Source organism: Diceros bicornis, chromosome 14, assembly GCF_020826845.1.
Source record: "Diceros bicornis minor isolate mBicDic1 chromosome 14, mDicBic1.mat.cur, whole genome shotgun sequence".
Classification (NCBI taxonomy): domain Eukaryota; kingdom Metazoa; phylum Chordata; class Mammalia; order Perissodactyla; family Rhinocerotidae; genus Diceros; species Diceros bicornis.
In genome coordinates, this window is record NC_080753.1 from 19,113,075 (window position 1) to 19,140,945 (window position 27,871).

The 27,871-nt window shown below is 41.9% G+C and overlaps 1 protein-coding gene across 2 annotated transcripts in view; it reads left to right on the top strand.

The window, feature by feature from the left end:
* ADGRF1 (adhesion G protein-coupled receptor F1) overlaps positions 1–17,199 on the top strand; it is a 41,967-nt gene extending 24,768 nt beyond the window's left edge. Inside the window, exons 9-14 of one of the 2 annotated variants that reach the window (XM_058554197.1) lie at positions 5,299–5,487; positions 7,177–8,550; positions 10,204–10,245; positions 11,527–11,586; positions 15,565–15,631; positions 16,854–17,199. In XM_058554197.1, coding sequence (XP_058410180.1) covers positions 5,299–5,487; positions 7,177–8,550; positions 10,204–10,245; positions 11,527–11,586; positions 15,565–15,631; positions 16,854–16,927 — 1,806 coding nt within the window. In that variant the 3' untranslated portion in view covers positions 16,928–17,199. Of the gene's footprint in view, positions 1–5,298; positions 5,488–7,176; positions 8,551–10,203; positions 10,340–11,526; positions 11,587–15,564; positions 15,632–16,853 lie in introns of those variants that run through there. The other variant, XM_058554196.1, reaches the window with a different exon arrangement.
* Positions 17,200–27,871: the final 10,672 nt, after the last annotated feature.

The following is a 27,871-nucleotide window of genomic DNA, read 5'->3' on the forward strand; positions in this document are numbered from 1 at the left end:
ACCCAGGGAGTGGAGGCTTGAGAAACAGAGTCTAGGTGGCAGTTGAGAAGGTCAGCAAATATCAGAGTCGATGGTTTTGGTGGAGAGGGGTTCTGCAGAGGAGTGAATCAATGCTGAAGAGGTCTATGATAGATGATAGAACAGCAACTAAGCTGGCCTCAGAAGTCCAGAAAACCTGGGAACCAAAGATCTAAGTGAAAGGTATGAGTCAGAAGCTATAGTCTTAATACAAGTGAGGATGTACACATGTCAGAATTCGGGGCAGGGAGTGGGTCAGGCAGAGGTGAACCATAGAGAATGATAGAATTGCAATGGATCTTAGGGGTCATCTGGTTTACCAACCTCTTTTATAGATCAGGAAATGAAGGACTAAGGGGCTAATGGTCCCTTTGGTAGCAATAGTGCTGAACTAGAAACATGGTCACTTGATTCTCAGCCCAGTGCTGTGACCTCCACATCATGGTCTTTTAGGAAAGTTCAAGTATTTAAAACAAGGTAGATAGAAAGATGGAAGCAAATGGTGATGAATTAGGACTCAAGCCACAGGAAAGAGCGACTCCAAGACCAGTTCACAGATACTGTTCTACAAATAGATCCCCATATTGAGCAGAACTTCTGTCCCAGCCAGAGACCTGCTATTGCAGTAGAAAACCCCAGAATGGTGTTTATATCAGGGACTGTAGACCGTTTACTTCTCTCTTTCTGGACCTTAGTTTCCTTATCTATAAACAGGGGGGGAGATTGGACCAGATGGCTCCTAGAGTCTCCTTGCTCTTGCCTTCTTTGCTTCAGTTCTGGACATGGACCATAGCTGGGACTAGTCCACCCCAGGGTGTGAGGGCAGGCAGATCTCAGGTGCCCTGGGCAGAGAACAACACTGTCAGCTGAGAAGAACAAAAAGGAAAATTGGTGGGATCTGGGCTCCTGGGTTGACTTGTTTTGAACAGAAGGGAATAACCCTTCTTTGCTGCCTTCCAAGCCAGCTCAGTGTAGTGGAAGCAGATGGGAGCCTCAAGGAAGAAGTAAAACTCCAAATTCAGTGACAAAGTATAGTCATATCTCCACGTGTGTCCCTCTGTCTTCTCATCCTACCAAGAATTTCTCAGCATAGTATAGTGAATATAGCATAGGACTTAATGCCAGTAGGCCCTACCTTACCACTTCCTAGCTGGGTACTGTTTGGAAAGTCACTGAATCTCCCCGAATATCAGTTATTGTATAATTAGGATAATAATTTTTCTATTGTTTTTTTGGTCTCTATTTCATTTATTTCTGCTCTGATTTTTATTATTTCCCTTCTTCTACTGATTTTGGGCTTTGTTTGTTCTTGTTTTTCCAGTTCCTTAAGGTGCATTGTTAGATTGTTTATTTGAGATTTTTCTTGTTTGTTGAGATAGGCCTGTATCACTATAAACTTCCCTCTTAGAACTGCTTTTGCTGTATCCCATAAATTCTGGCATGTCGTATTTTCATTTTCATTTGTCTCCAGGTATTTTTTGATTTCTTCTTTGATTTCTTCGTTAACCCAGTCATTGTTCAGTAGCATTTTGTTTAATCTCCACGTATTTGTGGCTTTTCTGATTATCTTCCTATAGTTGATTTCTAGTTTCATACCATTGTGGTCAGAAAAGTTGCTTGGTATTATTGCAATCTTCTTAAATTTATGGAGACTTGTTTTGTGGCCTAATATGTGATCAATCCTGGAGAATGTTCCATGTGCCTTTGAAAAGAACGTGTATTCTTCGGTTTTTGGATGGAATGCTCTGTATATATCTACTAGGTCCATCTGTTGTAGTGTGTCGTTTAAGGCCAATGTTTCCTTATTGATCTTCTGTTTGGATGATCTATCCGTTGGTGTAAGTGGAGTGTTAAAGTCCCCTACTATTATTGTGTTACTGTCTATTTCTGTTTTTATGTCTGTTAATAATTGCTTTATATATTTAGGTGCACCTACATTGGGTGCGTAGATATTTACAAGTGTTATATCCTCTTGTTGGATTGTTCCCTTGATCATTATGTGATGCCCTTCTTTGTCTCTTTTTACAGTTTTTGTTTTAAAGTCTATTTTGTCTGATATGAGTACTGCTACCCCAGCTTTCTTTTCATTGCCATTTGCATGGAGTATCTTTTTCCATCCCTTCACTTTCAGTTTGTGAGTGTCTTTAGGTCTGAAGTGTGTCTCTTGTATGCAGCATATATATGGGTCTTGTTTTTTTATCCAGTCAGCCACCCTATGCTTTTTAATTGGAGCATTTAGTCCATTGACGTTTAAAGTAGCTATTGATAAGTATGTACTTACTGCCATTTTTTAACTTTTTTTTTTCTCAGTGTTTTAGTAGTCCTTCTCTGTTCCTTTCTTCTTCTATACAGAATTGATGGTCACTTTAGTTTGACCTCTGTCTGAAAGCTGTACCCTTTAACTCCCCTCCTCCCTCATGTTTTTGATATCATATCTAACCTCTTTGTTGTGCATATGTATTCATTACGTTCTAATCATGGAAATAGATAATTTTTCCTATTTGTGGTCTTTTCTTTTCCCCTTAAATCAGTCCCTTTAACATTTCTTGTAGCACTGGTTTCTTGGTGACAAACTCCTTTAATTTTTGCTTGTCTGGGAAAATTTTGATCTCTCCTTCCATTTTGAATGATAACCTTGCTGGGTAGAGTATTCTTGGCTGTAAGTTTTTTCCTTTTAGCACTTTAAATATATCGTGCCATTCTCTTCTAGCCTGTAAGGTTTCTGCTGAGAAGTCAGCTGATAGCCTTATGGGGTTTCCTTTGTACGTAACTTGACATTCTCTTGCGGCTTTTAGGATTCTCTCTTTGTCTTTAATTCTGGACATTTTGATTATGATGTGTCTTGGTGTGGGCCTCTTTGGGTTTATCTTGTTTGGGGCTCTCTGTGCTTCCTGTACCTGGATGTCTGTTTCCTTCCTTAGGTTAGGGAAGTTTTCATCTATTATTTCTTGAAATAGATTCTCTGACCCCTTGTCTCGCTCTTCTCTTTCCGGGACACCTATAACATGGATGTTAGTGCGCTTGATGTTGTCCCAGAGGTCCCTTAGACTGTCCTCAGTCTTTTTAATTCTTTTCTCTTTTACCTGTTCACCTCGGGTAATTTCTTCTAGTCTTTCGTCCAGCTCACAGATCTGTTCTTCTGTATCCTCTACTCTGCTTTTGAGTCCCTCTAATGAATTTTTCATTTCCAGTATTGTATTCTTCATTTCTGATTGGTTCTTTTTTATATCTTCCATTTCTTTGTTGACATTCTCACTGAGTTCATCTATTCTTCTCCCCAGATCAGTGAGCATCCTTAACACTCTTAGTTTGAACTCTCTGTCAGGTAGGTTGCTCATTTCTGTTTCACTTAGTTCCTTTTCTGGGGTTTTGTCCTGTTCCCTTACTTGGAATGTATTCTTTTGCCTCTTCATTTTGCCTCTTTCCCTGTGCTTGTGTCTACGTATTAGGTAGGTCAGCTATGTCTCCTGCTCTTGGATAGGTGACCTTATGTAAGTGATGGCTTAGGAGGCTTCCAGTGTGCTTCCCTCAGTTCTCAATGTTCCAGGGGTGACCCCTATGTGGGCTACGTGTATCCTTCTGCTGTGGCCTGTTTGCTCTCCCTGTAGGCGCCCAGGGAGGCTGAGATATGCTCCTGGCCAGCTGTTGTAATGCTCAGCTGCTTGTAGTTGTTGCGGGCCCTTCAGTCTCTTTATCAGGTGTGGGGAGCCCCAGCACAGTTGGCTGCAAGTTCTAATACCACATTTGTGTTGCAGTATTTCTTTTCAGTGAGTAGGCCCCCACCGTGGCAGGTTGTTAGGCTCAGGGCCTTACAATTGCTGTAAGCCTCTAGCCTATTAGGTCTCTTGTCAGCTCTCTGAGGATTGCAGCTGGGTGGGGCTGGCCTCAGGCACAGGAGCACCCAATTGTTTCAGGTTTTGGAAGGTGCAGCAAACCTCCTATGTGGGTCTTTGAGAAGCACAAGTCTTCCGCGGCTGAGAAGCCCTGCCGCCCACAGGTCCACACACACAGTCAGCACAGTCCTGCCCTGTGTGAGCGCCCCGACCTCCCCAAGCGGACCCAGTCTCTCCACAGCAGGAGCCCCACACACTCTGCCACGGCCCCACACTCTCCACCCGCTCCTTGTGCACACCCTGCGCCACTCAAGTCGGCTCAGTTGCCAGGCTGCAGAGAATCCAGTCACCAATCTATGCAGGCCCACAAGTTGCCTGAGGGCTTGTTGTTGGGTGGGGCCAGTCTCTAGGGTGGGCTGCCTGCCCTGGCTGAGCTGGATTAAATCGGTGCTCTAGCGGGTGGGGCAGACCCTGGGCTAGCAGGCCTCAGGGAGAACTCCAATGGTGTCTGTCAGCACACCCACACCAGGCCACAACAACGGCCGCCGCCAATGTCCCAGTCCCTGGAGAGGTCTACACCCCTCACCGAGATGCACTCAGGGCCTATTAGGTGAGTCTCTTGTCACCAAAGCACTGTGCACCTTTCTTTCTGGTGATTTTAGGATGCTTCCTGAAACGGGTGAGTTTGCGCGCGGGCCCTTTAAGAGCCAGTTTTAGTTTCTTTGTGAACCGGGTTTTCTGGGGGTGCTCCCCAATGCTTTAGTAGCAGGCAAAGTCAGATATTATGCCGCTGGTCTCGATTGTGCTGGGTCCACAAAATGCCCACAGCGGAGGCGCTCCCCGGCTCAGGGCCCCGCGCCTCCAGGGAGGCTGCAGACCTGTGCGCTGCTCCCGCGGCCGTGAAGCTGGCGGCTTGTGAAGGCGGCTTTTTTCCTCTCCGGAAGGGAGTCTCTGCCTCTTCCACCTCAGTTAGGATTGTCCGTTGTTGCAGGAGTTCCTCTCATGCAGTTTTCAGTTCTGTCTCAGGGGTAATTTTTCCACGAGTAGTTGTAAATTGGCTGTGTCCACAGGAGGAGGTGAGTTCAGAGTCTGCTTACGCCGCCATCTTGACTCCGCCCCATAGGATAATAATTTATATGAAAATGTCTTTTAATAAGTCTCTTCAAGTTTCAGTTTCCTTAATTATAAAATAAAAATAATAATGGTACCTGCCTCAAAGGGCGGTGAAAGGATTAACTCAATGAATCCCTAGTAAAGCATTTAGTACAGTGTCTGGAACATAGAAAGCACTGAATAACACCCATTGTTGTTATCATTGTTATAGAATCATCCTACATTACAATGCACCATACAAATGTTAGTGATATATGGCCAAGAAATATGATTTAAATTTGATGAAACACAATCATTTTATTGTTTTTTAGAGTGTAACCATTTTTATTTCTAGAATTTCAGTGTGATCGCAGGTAATGCCACTGAGGCAGCTGTGTCATCTTTTGTGCGAAATCTTTCAGTCGTCATTCAGCAAAGCCCATCAACCACAGCTGGGAATCTGGCTTCAGTGGTGTCGATTCTGGGTAGCATTTCGTCCCTGTCACTGGCGAGCAATTTCAGGGTGTCTAATTCGACAATGGAGGTATGGTCTGCCTGTGCTTGAAGGGCTCACTTTAAATGCTTCGTCTCACAGGAGGAACGACAAAAGCCTAAGTTGATGGGGCACTGTTGAGAAAGACCGAAGGAAGAGCCATGTAACAGTCCTGGTGCGAGCTTTACTGCTTCCTCTGCTATGTACGAGGAACTCATGGAATCACTTATGTGAGTTCAAAGTAAGAGGGAGCTGCCCCTAGGCAGGCTGCCTGGGCAGCACCTGGCTTAGGGGAAGCCTTAGTGCCTTTGCACCATATGACTCAGGCACCAACTTTTAAACATCTGTTTGCAATCTATTATTGTTGTTTCCTGTGGCCATAAGCTCTGACTTTAGCAGCATATATTTTAAGAACTCTCTTTTTTCAACTGGGAAATTCAACATTTAGTATAGATATTTAAAAATTAACTTAAAAATTGCACAAATAAGTCTTGGTCACTCTAAGAAATGCAAAAAAGCAAAAAGAAAAATAAATAATCTGTAATCTGGTCACCCTAGAATAGCCACTGCTTACATTTTAGGTATCACCTTAGTGCCTAGAAGAATGACAAGTGACACCTAGCAGGCACTCAATAAATATTTGTTAAATACATTCCTTCCAAGCATTTTGGATGTATACAGTTTATATTTTAAAGTATATAATATTTTACAAAACTGGATCATATAATGTATAATGTTAAATAATCATACAATTATACTTAACTATATGAGGTGAGCATTATGTCAGAGGTGACATTAAATATGAATAAGTTAAACTTCCTGAATCCGAGAAAAGATGCTCAGATTTGTTTAAAAAAAAAGGCTGACCACATGTTATTTACAAGAGACTAAAACAAAAATTTAAACACAAACGGCTAAAAAATAAAATAAAGGGCAAAAACACAGCAAACACAAACCAAAAGAAAGGTTCCTGGGAAGGAGTAGAAGAAGCATGCTAGGGGACTCCAGGCCAGAAGCTACCGGGGGCTCTGGTAGGGTAAGACTCTGCCAGAGTGACAGACGCCTGCGGCACAATGCTTGGGAACCAGAGCCACAAGCAAGAGAGGGTCCTGTGGGAGAAAGTGGCACCTTTCAAGGAGTTGTTTGGAAAAGGAATCCCTCAAACTAATACTGACCCTTAAAACCCACAGCAATTCAATGCTTCCTTGTTACTTGGGTACAGTTTTAAAGGATTTTTGCTTTATATTCTCCTCTACTAAATAAAAAATCATAAATACACAGGAATTACAACTTGAACTTCCATGACATGAATTTAGAACTTCTGATGTTAGCAAAACAAACATAATATGGGAAAGCAGTTAAAAGTCATGTCTCACTCTTTGAACCTCAGCCTGAGTAGTAATGCAGTCATGTCTGCCATCTCAGGAGGAAGCAAATGCAAACTGTCGCAGCCCGAGTTGCAGGGTTCTTTCTCACTCATCCTGAAACCCCGATGTGCGTATGTATGCCCTGGGGTGATCACTCCCGAAGTTACATGATTCCGCTGACTCAAATTTCTTAACCCAAAGCGTCTACTGTGCAGAACAACTGAGATGAATTTCGTTGATGAGTTTTAGTGTGATCCTCAGCTGAGCCAATTCTCTGGGCAATTTTCCTGTACTACATACTAATGACTATTCACTCTTAGTCCTTTGAGTTGTTTACTCAAAATACAAACTGAGTTTCACCTTTGTATTTCAGGATGTCATCAATATAGCTGACTATATCCTTAATTCAGCATCAGTAACCAATTGGACAGTATTGCTGAAGGAAGAAAAGCGTGCCAGCTCACGATTACTAGAGACATTGGAAAATATCAGCATTCTGGTACCTCCGACAGCTCTGCCTCTGAGTTTTTCTCGGGAATTCATTGACTGGAAAGGGATTCCAGTGTCCACAACCCAACTCAAGAAGGGTTACAACTATCAGACTGAAATGTTTCAAAAAAACACCTCCATTCCCATCAGAGGCCATGTGTTCATTGGGTCAGATCAATTCCAGAGGTCCCTTCCAGAAACTATTATCAGCATGGCCTCATTGACCCTGGGGAACATTCTATCCATTACCCAAAATGGAAATGTTCAAGTCAATGGGCCTGTGATATCCATGGTTATCCAAAACTATTCCATAAATGAAATTTTCCTGAATTTTTCCAAGATAGAATCAAACTTGAGCCAGCCTCAATGTGTGTTTTGGGATTTCAGTCATTTGCGATGGAACAACGCAGGCTGCCACCTAGTGAATGAAACTCCAGACACGGTGATGTGTCGATGTACTCACCTGACCTCCTTCTCCATGCTGATGTCATCCTTTGTCCCCCCTGCCATCATTCCCATTGTGAAATGGATCACCTTTGTGGGACTGGGCATCTCCATGGGAAGTCTCATCTTATGCCTGATCATTGAAGCTCTGTTTTGGAAGCAGGTCAAGAAAAGCCAGACCTCACACACACGTCATATTTGCATGGTGAACATAGCCCTGTGCCTCCTGATTGCTGATGTTTGGTTTATTGTTGCTGCCACTGTGGACACCACGGTAAACCCTTCTGGAGTCTGCATAGCTGCAGTGTTCTTGACGCACTTTTTCTACCTCTCCTTGTTCTTTTGGATGCTCATGCTCGGCGTCCTGCTGGCTTATCGGATCGTCTTCGTGTTCCATCACACAGCCATGCCTTTGATGATGGCTGTCGGGTTCTGCCTGGGCTATGGATGCCCTCTCATTATATCTGTCATCACCATTGCGGTCACACAACCTAGCAATGGCTACAAAAGGAAAGATGTGTGTTGGCTTAACTGGTCTGAAGGGAGCAAACCTCTCTTGGCCTTCGCTGTGCCTGCACTGGCTATTGTGGCTGTGAATTTGGTTGTGGTGCTGTTAGTTCTCACGAAGCTCTGGAGGCCTGCTGTTGGAGAAAGACTGAGTCAGGACAACAAGGCCACGATTGTCCGCATGGGGAAGAGCCTCCTCATTCTGACCCCTCTGCTGGGGCTCACCTGGGGCTTTGGCATAGGAATAATGGTGGACAGCCAGAATCTGGTTTGGCATGTTATTTTTGCAATACTCAACGCATTCCAGGTGAGAACAATAAGAATAACCTCTTCTATCTTTAGGTCATTGGAATAATTATAGAGAACTGAGGTTGGTAAAACCACTCTGGAGGCTATCTCATCTCCCTGTCTCCAGCAGGACAGTAACCAAAACTGTCTGGCAATGTGAATAGAAAAAGAAAAAAAAGGATCCATTTTTCCCAACAGTTACTCTCATACTGAAGCAGAATATTGGACTTCTCCAGTAATCCATTCCAGAGTCTTAAATCTGTTAGAGTTTACATAGCTAACGTTAATCCCTCTTGCTGCTGACTCTTTCTCTTGTGCAGACCTCTGTAAAGCCCAGAGGGAAAGGGAAATAAATCAAGACTACTTGTTGACTCTGAATGGTGCATAGGAGGTCCCTGGAGTGTAATAGAGCAGGGGCTGGCAAACTGCAGCCAGTGTTGTTTTTGTAAATAAAGTTTTATTGGAACACAGCCACGCCCATTCTTTTACATATGGTCTGTGGCTGCTGTCATTACACTGGCAGAGTTGAGCAGTTGCAACAGAGACTGCATAACCTGCAAAGCCTAAAATATTTATCTGGCTCTTTACAGAAAAAGAGTGCCGACCCCTCCTGCAAAGGATGGTTTTTACACGCTGCAGTTAGAATGTGTTCAGAGAGTAAGTGACTAAAGTAATCCTTAGGTTTTGATGAATCTGGAAGCGAGTCTTCAATCCTGGTTTAATGAAGGTTTGCTGGGTCTCCTCTGGACAATGACTCAGGGAATTGGTGGGTAAATATCTGAGCTCTAGAGTTAAATAGATCTGGGCTCAAATATGTCACTTTATCAACTGTGTGACCTCTAACAAATCACTTAATCTCTCTGTCCCTCAATTCTCTCATCTGCTAAACAAAGATAATATTATTACCTATATCATAGAGGTGAAGATTAAATGAGATGGCTTAGCACTTAGCACAGTGCCTGGCACGTAGTAAATGCTCTGTAGGGGTCTCCTGAAAGCAGCTGGTTCTCCACCTTCTTCAGCAGACCAGTGGACGTTTAGATGATGGTACAGATGGCAACCATGGAGAGCACGCACGCAGTGGTGGCAGGTTTAGGAAGCTCCTGTTGAGAGCAGACCCATGGCGATGTGCTGTCCTTACAGGCACCAACTGAGGGTGCTCTGACTGGGAGGAGGATGTCAAGGTCTGAGAAAGCCTCCACCAAGGGTTCTCCAAGGGCTCGACTTGAGGGAAACGGGGCTGATATAGGGCAGCTCCCTCTGCTTGGCCTTAGCGTTGGCTCTCAGTGCCTGCTGCCGTCATAGATGCTCAGGAAATGTCCATTAAATGCCTGTTCTAAAGAAAGACTAAGATATGGAAGCAAATGGAAGTTATTTGTTTTGGTTTAGGGTGACACGAAGGGGAAAATGAAGCTCCACACGCATTTAAAACTTTATTCACTCAATAATTTATTTACTTATACATTCAATGAAAAAATTTTTGAGTACTTTGTGTTATGCCAGGCATTGTGGAGATCACACAGTGTTCTTGACTTCAGGGGGCCCATAGTCCAATCAGGAGAGAGACGAGAAATCAACTTCAATGTTGGGTGATGGAATAGTATTACATACAAATGCTTTCTTTTCTGGAAAAGAAAAAGATAATATGTGTGATTTATTCCTTTTTTCTAAGGGGTTTTTCATCTTATGTTTTGGAATCCTCTTGGATAGTAAGGTATGTGTATTCATTTCTCTCTTCGTCCCCAACCCAGGCATCTAATCCTTCCCCTTCAGTTCTGGGGCCCTTATTCATATAGTAAGACCTTGGACTACAGGCACTTTGTAATAAAATTCTATAATTTTGCAAAACGCAGGCTCAGTCAGGAGACAAGAGAACAAAACACTCACCGCTGATAGTAAAACTACACGGAGCTAATCGCAACTTATAATGTGAACATTATAGAAAAAAAAAGGAAATTCTTTTTACTTTTAATTTTTCTACCTTAAATTATGGTTTTGCAATAATTCGAAAGCAAAAGTATTTTCCTTAGGGGTGAATTTCCTTTTGCTCCTTTTTGTTTTGTTGAGGAAGATTCACCCTGAGCTAACATCTGTTGCAAAGTTTCCCTTTTTGCTTGAGGAAGATTTGCCTTGAGCTGTCATCTGAGCTGTCATCTTGAGCTGCCAGTCTTCCTCTATTTTGTATGTGGGATGCCGCCACAGCGTGGCTGATGAGTGGCATAGGTCTGCGAACCCATGAACGTGAGCCACTGAAGTGAAGTGCACCGAACATAACCACTATGCCAAAGGGCCGGCTCCTCCCTTTTGCTCCTTGGATTAATTTACCCATTTATTTAGAATATGCCGAAAGATATATCTACTTCTATATTTGTAGAGTTTTATATAGTAAATATTAAATAACCTCTAACATTAAATAAAATTCCTAATGAAGGACGATCAGTGTAAGTGAAAGACTGAGAAAAAAAATTTAAATAAACTTGTTTCATTATTTTTCCCAAGCATTGAGCACTTCTGTTGAGAGAGGTAAAGACAGTAAGCTAACAGACATAGACTTTGTTTTAATAAGAAGACGAGAATATTTTATAATTAGTACAATTGTTGCACATGCACAAAACCCTTGTTTACAAGGTGCAATTTGTTGTTCTTGATTGGACTAAATAATTCCCTTGTTTGCACCATTCACATGGTTGGGAAACTCTTCACTTCAAAGGTAAACTTCAATTTAGGAATTATTGCTAGTTACTAAGGTCTAGAATCTGAGTTATTATGGCTTTTGGTACTGTTGTTCTTCATTTAATTCTGGATTTGTTTATAGGTAAAGAAAAGAAATAAAAGAAAATAAATGCTTTCATCAGATACTCATGCTTATGGTCTATTAAGTGTTTCCAGGAAATACTATTATTAAATAACAATTTCAATCTGCAGTTTTGTTCTTGATTTGTCCATGTGTGATTGTATATGTGTATCTCCTCAATATTTTTTGTTGCCCTTATAGCTGCGACAACTGCTGTTCAACATGTTGTCTCCTTTAAGCTGTTGGAAGCAAGCATCAAAGGTAACTTTCTCCTACTGCCATGGAGCCAATGCATGAAGTTCCAGTTTTGCATTTTTCTCTTTATGCGGTCCCACAGCAAGCCCACTTGTGCGTAAATGCCTTGAGTTTCTGTCCCCATTATGTTCCTAATATTTGGCATGATGCCCAGCACACAGTCACTACCCATTAAAGAATTGTTGAGTGAGGGAGTAAATGAATGAATGAATGAATGAATGAATGAATGAATAAGAAGGCATGGAAAGCTTCAATGATGCTCAAGCATCAAGGTCTGTGGGTGCTATTGTGAGCGAATACCTTTGAACAGTATTGTTTGCTTTACTCTGACTTGTCTCCCAATATCTAGAATTAGTAAGGCCCTTTTCTCTGCCTGACATTCTGGACCTCCTGTAGACCATTTTTCCTTCACCCGAAAAGCAAAGGGTGAAGTCTTGATTAACTTCTCGTGTAGAAAATGCTCTCTGTGACTCTTAGGCTGGGATAACTGACTTTGACCTTGTAATTTTCGCTCTGAAGTCTACAAACTGACAAGTGTGTATGGAAACAGGATACCTGTTTCATTCTTTGACACAAAAGTACAATTCATATGAAGAGAGTATAGTTAGAAACAAAAGTACTTGCATCCATATTTTGCATTTTTGATGTTAATTTAGACTTTTCTCTTTCAGCAAGACACTGAGGGCCTTTCAGAAAGGGTTCTAAAGCAGAGATTTCTGTGTCTGATAAAAGTCAACTGACTTAAGTGCATGAAAACCTACACAGATGTCTAGAGATTTTTACAAAGGACAACAATATAACCTTTTGAAATAAAAAACAGTGAGGAAATTAACCTCTGACATTAAAAAATTTTCCTGAGTCTGCATTTCATAGTAGAGGACACTGATGAGAATTAGAAAGCCGGTGGCCTATGTGCTGGCAGACCTGCCCTGTATTTCTGTCTCAGTAAACAATTGACCTTGTGATCTTAGGAATGTCACATGCTACCTTTTGGTTTCAATTTTCTCAATTGTTAAAAAGAAGTGTTGGACTGGTTACTCAAAGCAGAAGTCCTAACATTCAGTAATTTTGAGTTTCTGTCTTAGAGAACTCAAATCTCTTGAACCAGAAAGTGTGACACTGATGAATCGTTCACCACTCTTAAGAAAAGGAGGGAACTACAGCACATGTGACTGCATTAAAGAAAAACCTTTAGTTAATAGTGAGACAGGACACTCCCCACCCTCCAGAGCAGGAAGTCAGAATTTTTTTTTTTTTTTGTGAGGAAGACCAGCCCCGAGCTAACATCTGTCACCAATCCTCCTCTTTTTGCTGGGACAGACTGGCCCTGGGCTAACATCCATGCCCACCTTCCCCTACTTTATATGGGACACCGCCACAGCATGGCTTGACAAGTGGTGCCTCTGTGTGCACCCGGGATCCAAACCTGTGAACCTTGGGCCGCCCAAGCGGAGTGCGCACACTTAACCACTACGCTACCGGGCCGGCCCCAGAATTTTTTTTCATTTGAAAACCAAAGAGAGAAAAACACCCAAAAGTAAAAAAATGAAAACAAAAGTAAAGATGCCTGACAGTGTTTTTCCTCCCTGTTTCTAACGTGAAGCATTGATACTTTTCAGAAGGCAGCAGCGATCAGTGAGGGCCTTGCATCTTCTGGATTTGTACCCCTTCTCCAATTTTGTTTTCAAATCAGGTGACAATAATGGGATTTTTGTATTCTGGTTAGGTGGCTCATTTGCTTAAAAATAAATGTACACTTGGCAGAAGAAAAGATGAGTATGTGTAATTTTCTGAGGGAGTGTGAATGTGAAAGGAGGAACCCAGATTGCAGTGGTTGAGAAATGATAAGGTGAGGAAGAGATAACACTTAGCGTGAATGCTTCTGTCAAGAAACTTGCTTGTGAGTGAAAAGAGAGTGAGGGTGGTAACCAGATGCAGACACAGAACCTGCAGTGACAGGGTAGAGCTGAGTTGCCAGGATGTGAGCATATGTTGGGAGGGATGAGCCAGCAAAGAGAGAGTTTGAAAATAAAGAGAGGAGGATAATTGACAGAAGAGGATTCCCAGGAAGATGGATTGAGTGGATGTGCTGAAGATGGAGGGATTAGCCTCTCCCTAGACTCAGGAAGTATCAGGCTGATGTGGATTCCCATCAACATGTACACACTGATGTTGAGAGAATTTAGATCTGGATACCTTCTTTTTTTTTTTTTTTTTTTTTAAAGTAGGAGACAAGGCCATCCACTAAAAGATGGGAAAGGGGTGGTGAAGTAGGCATCTTGAAAAGAGCTGTGAAAACTTGGATAGTCGGTTTAAGGGAATGGGAGAAGAAGCCAACAATGTTCTCAGCAAGGACCATCCCTCAGGCTACCATAACACTGTATGGACCACGGTGTGGTTTCTCTCAAAATCCTCTCCCTGCTGAGGGCTCAGGGACCCCTCTTGTCCCGTCCATTGTCCCTAGCCACATTCTCTGTAACTCTTCACCAAAAGGCCGACTCTGGTGGCCTCTACAGACTCTGTCTACAAAGAAGGGATTTATGTAGTCTTAGTTCCAATAACTCAGGTCCTGTTAGTTGACCAACAGCTTAAACTCATATAACCTTACATGCCTAAAGAGGCTGCTTTTCTCGAGACCGTGTAGAGTCCCTGAGTGTGTTGCAATCTAAGATTCTTCTCTCCAAATGGGGCAGGATGCAGTTTTAAATGCAGTGATCATGGCCTTAGGATTTTTCTTTAGGGTTATAGTATTATATATTTGCTGAGCTCTAAATTCTAGAAAATCAATTCTTTTGCTTTGGAACTTTCAGATGTTTCTCGTTACTGTCTCTATGATAATTTTTTTTTCAGAGCTCAATGTGATAGCTACTTACATATTTCAGTGAAAATCAGGAAGCGATCACTGGGATGTCTACTGCATATAACAAGAACCTGTTTCTCCCATCTTGATTTAGCTTCCTCATGACCTGGACTGTAGCAGGAAATGGAACTTATTCCTTCCAATATTCCTGGCGTCTAAAACAGTGTCTGGCACACAACGGCACTCAATATGAGATGTTAAATTAATGAATAAATCAATTAATGAGTGGGAAAAGGATATGATGTATCTTAACACTGTTATCTTTTCCAATAAGTGCATGTTCTTTATTTGAAATACTTTATTTCAGTTTGATAATTCAGTTTTAAAATTTTTGAACTCTGCTTATCCTCTGCTCCAGTAACCAAAAGATTATTCACAAAGAGATTTGAATGCTAAGATAAATGAGAGTAAAGCAAAGCTTTATGCGAGACAATTTTTACTGAAATATTGTCTTTCCTTTGTGGGTTCCTCTTCTCAAAGAAATGTAAGCAAGTTGGGCCGGTCCCATGGCTTAGCAGTTAAGTGCACGCGCTCTGCTGCTGGCGGCCCGGGTTCGGATCCCAAACGTGCACCGACGCACCGCTTCTCCGGCCATGCTGAGGCCGCGTCCCACATACAGCAACTAGAAGGACGTGCAGCTATGACATACAACTATCTACTGGGGCTTTGGGGAAAAAATAAATAAATAAAATTACAAAAAAAAAAAAAAGAAATGTAGGCAAGTAAATGGAAAAGGATAATATCTCCTTTAAAATTGTTTTCTAGTTTGTTGTAAAAGTTGTGAGAATTTATAGGGACACAATATTCACTTAGAAATAAGTTCTTAGGCATTTTTATTTTTTGTGTGTGAGGAAGATCAGCCCTGAGCTAACATCCATGCTAATCCCCCTCTCTTTTTTTGCTGAGTAAGGCCGGCTCTGAGCTAACATCTATCTTAGGCATTTTTAAATAGATTAAAGCAGAAGAAAGAGTAAGGAAGTAAGGACTCTAATTTCTTGAAAAGAGAATAGTGCACTATACAAATGGAATAAAGGATCATTAATAACATCAAGAAGTCAGGAAATGCAGACCATCACTAAAAGAATACTGTTAATGTCCATATGACTTGTTTTTCTTTTATGCAGCAAAAATCATCAGATTTGTCTGCCAAACCAAAACTCGCAACGCCTTTCAACCCATTGCAACACAAAGGTGAGTTACAATAAACCAAAGGTTATAAAAGGTAGAAAGAAAGAATATGAATAGATCATATGAAGAAAATTCAATGGCAACTTTAAAAAAATGCATGTGACAAGTGTGAGGATATCAGCTGGCCACGTGTTCAGAGTTCATCAGGATGATGCTCAAGGCTGACAGAACAATGTTGGAGATTTGATGCTCATGGAGACCAGTGAGTGTCTCTCTTAATTTCATCACCAATTACCACCATTTCCTCAGTTAGGTATTATATACATCTGTGATATTAATCATCAAAGCCACGGGGTGAAGGAGAGTGGTTAGACTAACAATTGTGTCCTTACTGGAGAATCAAACTCTTGTGCCAGCTGCTGAGCAGTGGGCATGGTGCCAGGTGTTTGTGCCCTGGGGTTGGACATATCCTCCTCCTTAAAGTGTTCCTGGAGAGGGAGGAGCCACCACCTGCTGTGGGTGAGAGAGCACTGTCTCTTCTGCCTATGACATGGATTGTTCCTGTGCTCAAATGTTGGCTGTTCCTAAAGTCAATGATACTCAGCTACTGGAAGACTGATATTTAAGCACTGCAAATAGTCCCAGTATGCCTGGAGGAGAAGGTTGGAGCATGGGGGTTGAGGAAGAGATATTGCATTACAAGTTAAGTTGAAGTCATACTTAAGTGCCCGAGGCCCATTTCACATTAAATTATGTTCATATCCTTATTAAGGTAGGGAAATGGGTGACTCATTTTAGATTCCAATGAAAACTATTTGAATTCCAGATAAAGTTTAAGTGTCTGAACTTGAAAAAGCACTTTCCTCCCAAAGTGTTCAATGTGCTCATCTGGAAGCCTTGAGTCTTGTTGACACTGCTACCAACCAGCCCTAGTGCTTTTTACAAATCTCTTTACTTTTTTTGGCATTTATTTCTCAACAGTAAAATGAAAAACTAAGAGATCACTAAGGTTCCTTCCAGCAATAACATTCTGTGATCTCAAATCTGCTTTATCTCATTTCCCAGCAATATCTGAAAGATATGGTGCTTCCCTTCTCACAAATGCAAGCTTCTACGGTATTAATGCAATGTTGTGCCTATCGACCAACTATACTCTATATCTTTCCCTAATGTCTTCCTAAATCTGTCCAGAGTTGTAATGAATTGCACAGGCTTATATTCATTTTGGTCTCATGCTTGATTCCAACTTAGTAGCAGTAATTCCTACCTCTTTTTCCTCCTTTAGGCACTTATGCGCTTTCTCACACTGGAGAGTCCTCAGACGACATCATGCTAACTCAGTTTTCTTCAACTGAATAAGGCTGGGAACCATAAAATCAAGGAAAATTTTTTGGAACAATTTGACATTTAGAGCTAAATGTCAGTGAAGAAATTATGCTCAATATTAGAAGGAATTTTTCTGATTTAGGAGTCTGGGAGTTTTCAGTGGCTTCATCACTGCCCTGCTTATTGTCAATTAAATGGAAAGACTTATTTCCATGTGGTTTGATTCAAAAGAATTGCCGCAAAAATGTAGACGAGCAGGTTTTGTCGGAAATTATGTCAGTTGTACCAGCTTCTCACTGCCACAAACTATGGTTTCTTTTTGCATAAAATAGCATTATTCCTGTGGCACTTCCAATCATCTGAATTGGAGAAAGAAAACTTACTTATGAAATTAGTTGTGAAATTTCACAACTTATGAAATTGCCTTGGATAAATTGATGGACCATGTTCTCTTTCTTATCAAAAACTCATTGGAGGGGCCAGCCTGGTGGCATACTGGTTGAGTTTGCGCACTCTGCTTTGGTGGCCCAGGGTTTGCAGGTTTGGATCATGGGTGCGGACCTACACACTGCTTATCAAGCCATGCTGTGGCAGGCATCCCACATATAAAGTAGAGGATGATGGGCACGGATGTTAGCCCAGGGCCAATCTTCCTCAGCAAAAAGAGGAGGATTGGCAGCAGATGTTAGCTCACGGCTAATCTTCCTCACACACACACACACACACACAAAAGTCATTGGTGCAAATTTCCTAGAGAAAAGGCATTTCCCTCCCAAATTTTCCAGTTAGATTTTATGCTTATTTTTGCTTTTTAGGTCTAGTCACTTAACTTTGAAAATTAATCAGAAGGAAATGAAATAGCTTTGTAGCTCGTACTCCATTCTGCTTTTAAGGTAGAGTTTTGTATAATATAAGGTAATCAGGGGAGTGACATCTCATAACTTTTGGGATATCCTATTGGGTTTAAGTAAGTCACAGGCCCTGGCCACACTCAAGGGGAGGGGATTTCAAGAGGTGTGAGCAGCAGGAGGAAGGGGTCACTGGTGGTCACACACATGAACTCTCACGGGGAGGGAGTGAGAGAGGAGACAACAGCAACGGAACTTTGGAAAGCAGGTGGGGGAGCGCTAACTGACTCAGTAGACCTAAGACAGCTAAATATTAAGCCAACAGCAGAGAAAGCTGAGAAGCAACCTGCTTTACACTGCAGAATCCCTCAAGACACTCTAGACTTGGCAGCACCACGTTCCTTGAGAAATGTAGTCAATGTAGAACTAAACAATATAGTTGGTTCAAAGTCAATTTAGGAAACAGAGTCTTAGATCCCTCACTAATCTCACACTGCCAAGTAACTGTCCCTTCCTACATCCTAGCAATAGATTATATGAAGATGTGGGGAAAAATGGGATTTTGGGATTGGGGGACTCCAGAAGCAGTTGAGGGAGAGTTTAGTAGCCTGAAAACAAGGAGATCAGTGAAAGTTGACATATAAGGCGAGCAGAAAGACTTACCTCCTCCAGGCAAGAGACTGGGACAGTCGTCTCTGCAGAATCTGATCATACCAGGAGAAAACACTGAAAGATACTGACTTTGGATATTTGCTAATGAAATGTTCACCCAGATCACCCTATAGTGAAGCCGAGAGTCAACATACCCACCGTGTACACAGACCTTCCAATCAACTATGTAATGTCTCACACTTAAAAATAACCAAACAGTCACGGATCACTAGGCACTCTAGGAAAGCATCCAGTATTAAATGCAGAAGCCAGAACAAACCAAAAAAGAGACAGAAAGAGCCAGTGTGGTGTTATCTAGAATCCTGTCCTATAGGTTGACTAGAGGGCAAAGAAGAAACAGAGAAAGGCAACTTCAGGGAAAAAACAAGACTAGGAGGTGGGAGAGGGGCGGGGATCAATATTATCATCAAACAGGATGTTGCCTTTAGGAACAGGATGCTGTGAAAAAGGAATACTTGGGCAAGAAAAAGTATCTTTGAAACTAAAAGTAGGATAGTATAAATAAAATACTTCAATAGAGAGGTTGGAAGATAAAGTTGAGGAAATGACCTAGAAAATAGAAATATAGTCATCCCTTGGTAGCCACGGGGGATTGGTTGCAGGAACCCCATGGATACCAAAATCTAAGGATGCTCAGTCTCTTATATAAAATGGTGTAGTATTTGCATATAACCTACGCACATCCTCTCATATACTTTAAATCATCTCTAGATTACTTATGTAACTGCTATGCAAATAGTTGTTATACTGTATTGTTTAGGGAATAATGACAAGAAAAAAAATCTGTACACGTTCAGTACAGATGCAACCATTGTAGTCCTTTAATTCAAGCTTGGTTGATCTGTGAATGTGGAACCCGTGGACGTGGAGGGCTGACTGTAGAAGAAAAAGGTGTAAAATCAAAGGGAAAAAAATTAGAGGATGAGGCCAAGAGTTTCACCATTTGAATAACAGGATTTACAGAAAGAAAGGCTAGAGGAGTAGAAGGAAGGACATCATTAAAGAAATAGAGAACAATTTTTGGCCATTAAGGCACATGAGTTTCTCTAGTGAAATGTTCCACCAAACGCCCAGTGTGACAGATGGAAATAGACCCACAGTTAGACATGCTATGATCTGAATGTTTGTGTCCCCCCCATCCAAATTCATATGTTAATACCTAACCACTGATGGTATTTGGAGGTGGGGCCTTTGGGAAGTGCTTAGGTCATGAGGGTGGAGCCCTCATGAATGAGTTTAGTGCTCTTATAAAAAAGACTCCAGAGTTTCCTAGCCTCGTTCACCATGTGTGGACACAGTGAGAAGTCAGGGGTCTGCACACCAGAAGAGGGCCTTCACCAGAACCCAACGGTGCTGGCACCCTGATCTTGGACTTCCAGCCTCCAGAACTGTGAGAAATCAATGTTTGTTGTTTATAAGTCACCCAGTCTATGGTATTTTGTTATAGCCGCCAGAATGAACTAAGACCATTGTGAAATTTTAGGTCACAGAAGAAAAAAGATCCAAAAATTTTCAGAGAGAAAAAATTGGTTTTACATAAAAAGGCAAAATCAGATTATCAGAACTCTTCACAGCAACATTGTAAGCTAGATAACAATGGAGAATGCCTTCAAAATGTTAAGAAATGATTGCAACCGAGAAGCAATTAACGTGTGGGAAGAATGAAGATATTTTCAGACACAGAAATTCTTGATAAATTTTCCTGCAATGCTTCCTTTCTCAACAGCTTTTGGGGAATAGACTGCACTAAATGTGGCAATAAACCCAGAAAGAGGAAGACTTGGGTCCCCCAAACTTTTGATACGATAGAAGAGAGAGCAGAGGGAAACTTGGGAGTGGGAGTAAAGACTGCTACCCAGGCAAGAGCTGTGGGGCAGGTCCAGACCAGCCCTGCAGGGTAGACTGCTCAAGAAGGTGAAAATGATAGGATACCTAAAGTATTCGAGTGTGATTTAGAGGAGATTTACATACCTGGGAGTGGGTTGAGGATGGATTTTTTTTTTTTTAAAGATTTTATTTATTTATTTTCCCCCCAAAGCCTCAGTAGATAGTTGTATGTCATAGCTGCACATCCTTCTAGTTGCTGTACGTGGGACGCGGCCTCAGCATGGCCGGAGAAGCGGTGCGTCGGTGCGCACCCGGGATCCGAACCCGGGCCGCCAGCAGTGGAGCGCGCGCACTTAACCGCTAAGCCACGGGTCCGGCCCGAGGATGGATTTTTGATAAGAACACAGAAATCCAAGCAAATAAAAAAAGTGTTACATCTAACGGAAACAAAATGGTGTGCAGAACAGGAAAAGCAATGAAACATACTACCCAGCTCAGCTATGAGCAGAGTATACAGAGTGCCAATAATGAAAAATGGTTTTAACATATCCCAAATAATAACAATATAAATATATTGGGAAGGTGGAGAATAGGAGGTATATTTGGGGGGATGGCAAAGAGAACTTAACCTTCATTCTTTGTTTTTGGAAATCAATAAAACTAAGAAACCAAGAAGTAGCATTATAATCATGTTATTTAGAAATATGAAAATAAATGTCAAAAGAATAAACTAAATTAGTTAAAAGAGATTGTCTCTGAGAAGCAGGGAATTATAATTATTTGACTCTTGAAAGCATATTGATATAACTGTGGTTAAATATAAATAAATATGGGGGCCGGCCTGGTGGCATAGTGGTTAAGTTCGCACATTCCACTTCGGCAGCCCAGGGTTTGCAGGTTTGGATTCCTGGCGAAGACCTACACACCACTTATCAAGCCATGCTGTGGCGGCATCCCACATACAAAGTAGAGGAAGATGGGCATGGATGTTAGCCCAGGGCCAATCTTCCTCGGCAAAAAGAGGAGGATTGGCAACAGATGTTAGCTCAGGGCTAATCTTCTTCACCAAAATGATAATAATAATAATAAATAAATAAATAAAATGTGTGCGTGTATGTAAATTGGCAAAAGCATGGGATATTCTCAAGTTGGAAATCCCCTTGATTCATTTGCTTGAACTCAGAGGCCACAGTGCTCCCCAAGCTTATGTGGATTTGGTCAGCTGCTTCAGGCCTTTGAGACGCCTATGAGACCTCCACTCTGAGATGTCAAGTAGGCCACTGGGTGTGCTAATCTATTGTTCAAGGGTAGATATGGGCTAGAGATACACTCTCAGGGTGATCAGCCTAGAGATGGTGCTTAAAGCCATGGGACCGGATCCAATTAGTACAGGGAGAAAAGTGAGGAGGTCCAAGCATTGAGCCTGGGCACCCCATCTTCTAGAGGTACGGAGAGGAGGAGGACCCAGTAAAGGGAACGAGAAGGAGCAGCCTGTGAAGTGGGAGGGAAACCATGAGAATGTGCTGTCCCAGAAGCTAAGAAAAGCATTTCAAGAAGGATTTCAAGGACAGCTACTGGGTTCAATACTGCTGAGAGCCAAGGAAGAGAATGACCCCAACTTGCCCATTCCAGTGGGAAACATGAAGATTGGGGGTATATGAACATAACAGGCACTCAGAGTAAGAAACCTCACTGTTGGAGAGTTTCACACTGGATGCACAGAGTGGAATCACGCTTAGACTCTGCCTGGCCTATGTGGAATAAGCTCTTCCACATCTGTAACTAGCTATTTTAGAAAGATTAATTCTCTCCAAGGTTTTCCTGATGCTTGTACAACAAATGAAGGGGTTGAGGGATAGTCATTCTGTAGCACCTAGAATTTTCTCAGCCTGATGTAGATTTCATTAAAAGCCCCATATCTCTTTCCTTCCAAATGATTCTTAAATGGAAAGACCGTTTGCCTTTTGTTACGAAGGCAGCAGGACTGTGTTGTACTTACCTATGGCAAACGTCAGGGGGCAGACTCTCACCGAGAAATAAGTCCTGGACAAATTTCTCAAAGCTTATATACCTGAGATCCACTCTGGAACCTGGGGATATAAAAGGCGTTTTAATCCAACTACTCTAATTAGGAACAATTTACAGTGTTCTTGCTGTGTTTTGTATAGTAAAAGAGATTAGGGCGCTAAGAACATAATAGCTGTTTCTGGATGGTGACAATACCTTGGGTTTATGCCCAAGGGTGCTAGTGAACAGTGAAGGCTGTTTCTAAGCAAAGCAGAATTAGCCACATTGGCGCAGGATTTTTCCTGCTAGAAAACCAGTGTTTTAGTTAAATCTGGGCTGCATCAATGGGATAAACCTTAAGTACCTTGGGCAAATCGAGTTAATTCAAGTAAGTGGTGCAAAATAGACTGGGAATATTCTAGGCTTTTTGGATTCATCTTTTACTTTGGTGGGAAATAGTTTGGCAAATTTTATACAGTTTTGTCAGACATGAGCCACACTTTTATGACTGCATTACCCAGACTCTTCACAGATTACATTTTGTATCCAAGGACTTAGGGGTGAAGAGGACAAAACAAACAAACAAGCATAAACAGTGACAGCATTTGGAGCAAGGATTTACGAGGCCCTCGAAGGTTCATCAGGAAAGATCAGGGCTGCTCACCGTGTACCCCTCAGCCCTTGCCTTACCATTATGCTTGCCTGGCACACGGTGTGGCTTGAGGAAAAGGGTAGGAGAGAGAACAGAGATTATTAAGCCCTTCCATATTTCAGTTTCTGTGCTAGACTCGGCATAGATTACCTCCTTTGATCCTCAGAACAACACAGTACCTTGTATGTTATTTCCCCTCTTCTATAGATGCAGAAGCTGGGCTCATAGAGTTTGGGTACCCTGCCTAGGGCAAGAGAACGCACAGGGAGGAGCATCTGCTCCAGCGTGCTCCACTCCACCACACTTCCCCTGTTCCAGAAGCCTCCTGGCCTCGCTCCACACCAGCAGCAACAGATCCTGATATTTTATGAAGAGAGATTTATCCCTTTGGGATAAATATTGGCCCCCGAGGCTGTCTTTTAAAAGGATACCGTTCCTAACAGTGTTCTATGAGTTATTTTTCCAGATTTCTTTACTCCAGATTCTCCTGATAACCTGGGCAAGGTGAGGGGAAAGGCTGGAACTTGAGAAAAGAACTAAAACAAGTGATAGGGGAAGAATCCTATAGTTCACTAGTTATCATGATTCTCCCAGAATTGGTCTACATTTCACCTGGCTTGATCCTAACCAAATATGCTAGTTGATGGGCTCCTGTGGGGCTAATGTAGAGAGTTCTCTCTAGGACAAAGGCCTTGGGAGATCTGGCCTCCAGCTTGCCTCTGCCATTTCTCTGCGTTTCAGTTTCCCATCAGTAAAACCACAGATCAGACTTCATTAGATAAGCTCAGAGATCCCATCCAGTTCTGTCTTTCTCTGGTTCTGTGTCTCTTCCTAGGTAACACCCTGGAAGAAGAGAAATTTATCACCAAAGAGTACCAGTCCGAGTGGCTTTGGCACAACCTTATCTTGCCGGGTAGGAAACAGAGATAAAGCATTGCCAAAAGCTACATTAATGCCAACCAGACGGGAGGCAACACCTCTGGAATTCTGACCTGATGCTTGAAACCAGAGCAGAGGAACCCCAGTGTGATGTGCTGCCAAGGAACACATTGCTTTTGTGGATAAGGTTTCCTGGTTCTTAGATCTCAGCCATGTCCACCAACAGGGCACAGGCAAGGCAGCTGTGAATTCCATGACAACACACAGCCGGCCACTGCCAAGGACAACTCTTTGCAGCGTGGAAGCTTTGCCTGGCGCTGGTGATAACGTAACTTTGGTGATAATGTGAAGTGGGCTGGGTGGGAGAGCCAGCCCTGCCTGTCCTCTTTTCTCCTGATTGCGGGAAATGGTGTACAGTCCCCCTCCCCATCAACTTAACAAGGAATAAATAAGAGGTGACATTAATGGAATCACTCCAGAACGTATGTTGACAATTGTTTACATATTAAAATCTGCAATAATATGAATTGCTTATACTCTGCTTTCTCTTAGACTAGAGCAATGGTTCTCAAAGTGTATTTCCTAACCAGCAGCATCAGCGTGACCTGGAACTTGTCAGGAATGCCAATTCTTGGACCCCACCACAGACCTCTGAAATCAGAAACTCTGGAGTGGGGCCCAGGGACCTGTGTTTTAGCAAGCCCTCCAGGTGACTCTGAGGCACACTCCAATTTGGGAACCATCGACGTAGAGACCTCAGAGAGGGAATGTTTGAGACTGAGGGCTGGAAGTCAGGGTCAGGGGGCTCCGAAGCCTCCCTTTATGCAGGAGTGGGGAGGGTGGGAGTGAGGACTTTTCAAGTTTCATTTTCTATTGCTAACACCCCTATGAGCTTCAGGAATCAAGAAAGTCTTGGTAATGGTGTGAGCAGAGAAGTGTTTAATGCTGGATTGGCAGTATTCTGGGCAACGTAATAGAACTGTTAAGAAAGAAACGAGTTTGAGGCCAGGCTCCAACATTTATTAATTGTAATAACTTGGTGACATTACCAAATCCCAGTTACTTCATCTGTAAGCAAAGAGTAATAACTCTTTGTGAAGTTATTGTTGGGAGTACATGACAGAAGCCTGAAAATTCTTAGCATATAGTCTGATATTTGGTAAGCATCCAAAAAATGGTGTTATTAATATTAATAATGCTAATGTTAATAATGAAGCATAAATTCTATACAGCATCGTTACAGCTTCAAAGCAGTGCACTTAGAGGACAGGTACAATTTCCAGGGACCATAGACAAGGGTTCAAATCTTAGTTCTGCTACTGACCCCCTTGGACAGGCTGTCATCTCTATTTGTAAAATGGGAAAGAAGACAATTACCTTGCAAGGTCATTGGGAGGCTTAAGTGGAGAAGTAAATAAAGTAGCTTGTTTAGTACTTGAATACTATTGGTGTTCAATAGAGTTTCCTCTCCCTTCCTCTTTTTCAGTGGGAAAATAAACCCAAATTTTTAAGAATATGAAGGTCAGTGTGCCAGGGATTTAATCAAGCAAAACATTCATATTGGGGCATTCCAGCCAGATGGCTTAGAAAATACCCATCTAAAGGCGAGGGAAAAGACTATAGGGGCTGTGAAGGAGAGAGGGGCCTCCTTGTGTATATTTCTTTTTCTTGTTCATTAGCCTATAGAAAAGTTTAATGACTCTTGACAAGGAGAAAGAAAAATAGCCCAGGCAAAAGAAGGCTCTTAAAAGGAACAACTGAAGAGTTACAAACCAAAAGAAATTTCTAATTATTTTTTCTTTGTTAATATAAAATAGACTTTAAAAGTATATCAAAAAAACATCACTATAACTTTGACTTAGGACATTTCCAATGGATGTTGGAAAGCATGAGGGCATGAGAGAGAGAAAAAAAGTAAAAAGGAGATGAAAAGAAATCATTTCTATTCCTATTGCTACTGAGAGCACGTTGTGGAGAAATGACAAAAGGTTTTACACTCCTAGAAGGGAAACAAGGGCAGCCACTGAGGACTACTGTATGGAGGACATTGATCTTCCTCTTTTCCTCAAGGGCTGTGAGACCACACCAGGGAAAAGAGACGCATACTGGGGAGAATCTCTTTAATTTCTTCTATTTGTCAGAAGCAAAATGTCAAGGTGAAACGGGTGGAAAGCATGAGATAAGTGCCATTTTCAGAAAAAACTGGAATATCCCATTTACCCTTAGTCCTAGGATAAGGAATAAAACATGGTCTCGTTTTTATTTTCATCTTATGAAATGACATCTCACCTCACTCCATATTTTCTTAGCTGGAGTATTTCCTCCTCCTGAATGTATCCTATAAATCTTGGGACAGATCCTTTCTTTGTATTTAGTTGAAATTACATCAGGGGATTTGACTGGATTTAAAGTGTTATGCACAAGCTCTACCACACGTACTCAGTCCTCAGAGTGCCCCAATGAGAAGGGCAGAATAAATGACTGGCTTGTTTGTACAGGGCTGAGCACTTCTGTGACTTTTATTAACATTGGTAGTCTTGCAGCCTTTGGAATGAGCCATTAAACTTCATGCTTCTAGGCCTGGGAAGGGAGCAGATTGGCTTAGAGAAGGACATTTACCCTCATGCACTTCTGAGAGGAAGAGAACATTCCTTGAGTTCTTTCACCTTTACACTAACGGGAAAATAGGCTTGTATTTTTAGCAAACACCGCTGGAGACCAACCTATTCAGGAAAACAAACATAGCACCAGCTCTGCAGGTCTCTGAAATGGCTCTGCTTGGAAGTGTATGAGCCTGGGTCACTTTGAGCCTTTCCAAGGTTCATTCATCTACTCGGCAAAAATCTATTGGGCGCCTGCTATGGGCCAGGCTCTGTTCTAGGTGTTGGGGATACAATGGTGAACAAGATGAACAAAGCAAATGAGGCTCCCGCCCGTATGGAATCCACGTGTCTCACAGCCATCATGCGTTTCCACGTGGTAACACACCTATCACAAGTCTACAACGTTTCAGTTTGTCGGGTCACTCTCTTCTTGTTTTCTCCTAACCTCTGCTGTCTTGCAAGGTGTTCTTTGTTATTGATTTGGAGTACTTAGGCCCTGTCAATAAATAACTTGGTACTCATCTATTTTTATGCTCTAGTTCCCAAAGAAAAACTTATCACTCACTATGTTGTTTCACTCACCTAGAAAGCCCACGCACTCTCTCTTCCATGTTTGCAAATCTCCCTTGCTCTTCAAGGTTCAGGTGGCATCCCACACCCTGCCTGAAGACGTTTCTGCCTGCTCCTGCCTCCATCAACTCCCCTCTCCTCTGAATCTTGTAGTCCTCAAGGAGACACTAAGATGTTACAGGGGGGTATTTATTGCATGGTTTTTCTATCATTTGCTGTTTTTCATCTCCATTAATCTTGTTTCACCTGCTAGATTATGCACTCCTTGCCAATGAGGACTGTGCTTTATTCTTTGATGGTAGCTAGCTTATTGGTATTAGACTTGAATATGAACTGTATACATTTGAAATATACCTTTTAATTTGCTAATTAAAAAGCTTTTAATAATTGAGTTATGCTCTGAGTCATTCATATATATATTCATTTAATATACTCTGTTGTCCTATTATGTCCAAAATGATGTAGTGCTGTGGGGGCTAGAAAGGAAGTTGAAAACACAATATATGCCCTTGAGGGGTTCACGTTTTCCTAAATGAGCCAAGAAACGATTTAATAATTTTGAAATTAAAAACAACTCCATCTTTTAATTCTTGGTTTCAGTTACCAGAAATTGCTTGTGTGTATGTGTGTGCATGTGCATTCATGAGTGTGTGTGGTGTGTATTACATTCGGTTTATAAGAGGAAAGGTCAGCTTTTCCCTCTTATAGAGAACTTTCATATTATGGTAGAATTGTCTACAGGAATGCTAGGTGATTGGATAAAAGCTAAAAAAGATTCAATTGATCATCCAGATGTTGAAAATGTAGAGAAGAAACCACCGGAAGATTGACTTGTATTTTCTCAACACTAACCAATTAATCAGTGAACTAAGTAATCAGTTGTTCACAGACTTTTCCCTCTTCATACAATTTGAAAAAT